We start from the raw sequence: 2,771 nt of genomic DNA, 5'->3' as shown, positions 1-2,771 counted from the left end.
AAATATATACTTTTATTTATTTATTTTTTTGAGACAGCCTCACTCTGTCGCCCCAGGTAGAGGGCAGTGGTGTCATCACAGCTCACTGCAACCTCCAACTCCTGGGCTCAAGCGATCCTCCTGCCTCAGCCTCCCAAGTAGCTGGGACTACAGGCACATGCCACCCTGCTGGCTAGCTTTTAAAAATTTTTAAACAAAATGTCCAGCTAATTTTTCTATTTTTTGTAGAGACAAGGTCTGGGTCTTGCTCAGGCTGGTCTCAAACTGCTGACCTCAAGCAATCCTCCTGCCTCGGCCTCCCAGAGTGCTGGGATTATAGGTGCGAGACGCCGCACTCGGCCGAATATATCTAATTTTTGTCAATTTCTTTAAAAGCTGGGAAGAAATAGCTCATAAGAAGGATATAGAAAAGAAGAACTTAAAGAGCTCCCGAGACCAACTTGTCACCACGTGCCTCACTCCCCAGCTCCGACAGCTTTGAACTGATCGAGAATTTTCTTCCCCCGCAGCCCTGCTCTGCTCTGAAGGCCAAGATCTTCCCAACATTTCAAGCTCCGTCGGGAATGCCATCTCCCGCTTTGAGCATTGTAGTGTTAAATAATTCCCACCCAGGTCTGCCATCGGTGCAGCAGACGCCCTGTGTCCTCGTGTCCTCTCAATGAGCTGCTATATTTTACCTGCACTCACTTTTGTGGGTTTCTGTATTTGCAGCCAAAAAAAAAAAAAAAAATGCCTAAAGAATCACATTTTCTATTCCAGAGGCGGAGGTGAGGATGAGGGTTCCTGGATCTCCCACCTGAATGAGCGCGTCGAGGGACCCAGTGACGATCAGGTTGTTCTTAGGACCAAAAACGGCTGTCTGGACTGTGTCCTCGTGTTGCAGATCGGTGGCCGTGAACCGCTGGAAGCCCTGTGAGTCGGCCAAGAATATCCGCACGCATCTCCCAAAGCCTGAAACGGCAAAGGGCTGGGCTTAGTCCTCCTGTGCCTGGAGGCGCTTGAGGGTAATGTGGTCAATCACCAGAGATGTTCTGGGGCACCTGCTGGGTGCCAGGAAGGTGGACATGATCCCTGGGGAGGCAGCGCCCCCTGCTGACCTCCTGGTTTCAGACTTCAGGCCTCTGGGACTACGAGACCATCAATCCCTGTTGTTTTAAGCTCCCCAAGTTTGTGGGCTAGTTTGTTACAATAGCCCCAGGACATTTGAGCCTGGTTTAGTGGGATCAGGAGGTGGCAGCCACTGGAAAGGTGGGAACGGCAAGAGACCACCAGGAGGTAGGAACGTCCTGAGGGTGTCTGAGGAGCTGTAGAGACTGGTGTGGCTGCCAGAAGTGAAGAAGGGGGCGACGGAGGATGAGAAAGGGTGGTTCGATTTAACAAATAAACAAACAAATACCAGGACACCCCGTTAAATGTGAATTTCAGATAGACAATCAGGTTTGTTTGTTTGTTTTTCACTAGTATAAGTACATCCCAAATAATTGCACGGGATGTCATCTATCTGAAATTCACATTTCACTGAGGGTCTTGTATTTTTTCTGGCAACCCTAACCCAGGGGACTTGCTCAGTAGCATTCCAAATACGATCTGAGTGATGTTTTGTCGAGAGGACACCTAGCAGGGCAGGGAGGTGCACAAAGGACAGATTTATGCAAAGTCACTGAGGCCCCAAAAGGACATAAATGGGCTGGGCATGGTGGCTCATGCTTATAATCCCAGCAAAAATGGGAGGTCGAGGCGGGAGGATCACTTGAGATCAGGAGTTCGAGACCAGCCTGAGCAACATAGTGAGACCCCCGTCTCTACTAAAAATAGAAACATTAGCCGGGCATGGTGGCATGCACCTGTAGTCCCAGCTACTCAGGAGGCCAAGGCAGGAGGATCGCTTGAGCCCAGGAGTTAGAGGCTGCAGTGAGCTATGATCGTGCCACTGAACCTCATGTCCAGGCAACAGAGCAAGACCCTGTCTCCAGGAAGAAAAAGAAAAAGAGTCTTGTCCTTGAAACCCCCGGGCCACCAGTCGGGTTGTCCCCTTCCACTGGCACCAACAGCTCAGGGGTTGCGTGCACCGGTGATCGTGGACCCATTCAAGTGGGCATCCTGCCCTGTCACAGGAACTGTTTGCTTGTAAGATAGGCGCGCCATCAATTCTTCCGGATATTCAGAAACCACATATTGATGAATAAACAGATGTTCTGATGCAGGGCAGCATCGTGTTTGAGAGCGTGGAGTCAAGCCAGACACTGGGTTCAAACCCTAGCCCCTCCACTTACAGCTGTGTGACCTCAGGCGAGTTACTTAACTTCTCTGTGCTTTAGTTTCTGCATCTATCAATGAGAATAATGAAAGTGCCTACCTCTCAGGGCTATTGTTGAGAAGTAAAAGAGTTAACAGCTGCAAATCCCTTAGGACAGGTTCTGACACGTGTAACCACCCAAGTATTAGCCACTATTGTGGCGGTAACTCTCATATGGGGTGAGTTGCTATGCTAGGTGCCTCCCGTACATCATCTCGTTTTAGCAACTGTCTGATGACGCACGTCCACTGTACGAGGATATTTGCACCACATCCTTGTGCAGAAAAGGATTCTCAGCAGGCCTGGCTTGGCCACACCCTGCACATGAAAGGTTTGGCCTTGACCTTCTCCTGGGAGGTGACCTGTAAGCACTTGGAATGTCCTGTCTGATAAGAGAGGTTTGCTTACTCGAAGGGTTCAGGTTGCTCCAGATAGTAACAAAGTGATTTACGGTGGGAGCTTCGGGACATGTGGT

General features: G+C 49.9%; 1 protein-coding gene across 1 annotated transcript in view; it reads right to left on the bottom strand.

Moving 5' to 3' along the window:
* The window catches only part of NWD1 (NACHT and WD repeat domain containing 1), a 59,543-nt gene that overhangs the window by 9,815 nt on the left and 46,957 nt on the right, over nt 1-2,771 (bottom strand). The window contains exon 14 of the mRNA XM_012664248.1: nt 797-951. Coding sequence (XP_012519702.1) covers nt 797-951 — 155 coding nt within the window. The remainder of the gene's footprint in view (nt 1-796; nt 952-2,771) is intronic.

The sequence above is a fragment of the Propithecus coquereli genome, unplaced genomic scaffold, assembly GCF_000956105.1.
Source record: "Propithecus coquereli isolate 6110/MARCELLA unplaced genomic scaffold, Pcoq_1.0 Scaffold877, whole genome shotgun sequence".
Taxonomy (NCBI): Eukaryota; Metazoa; Chordata; class Mammalia; order Primates; family Indriidae; genus Propithecus; species Propithecus coquereli.
This window is presented reverse-complemented; position numbering and strand designations above follow the sequence as displayed.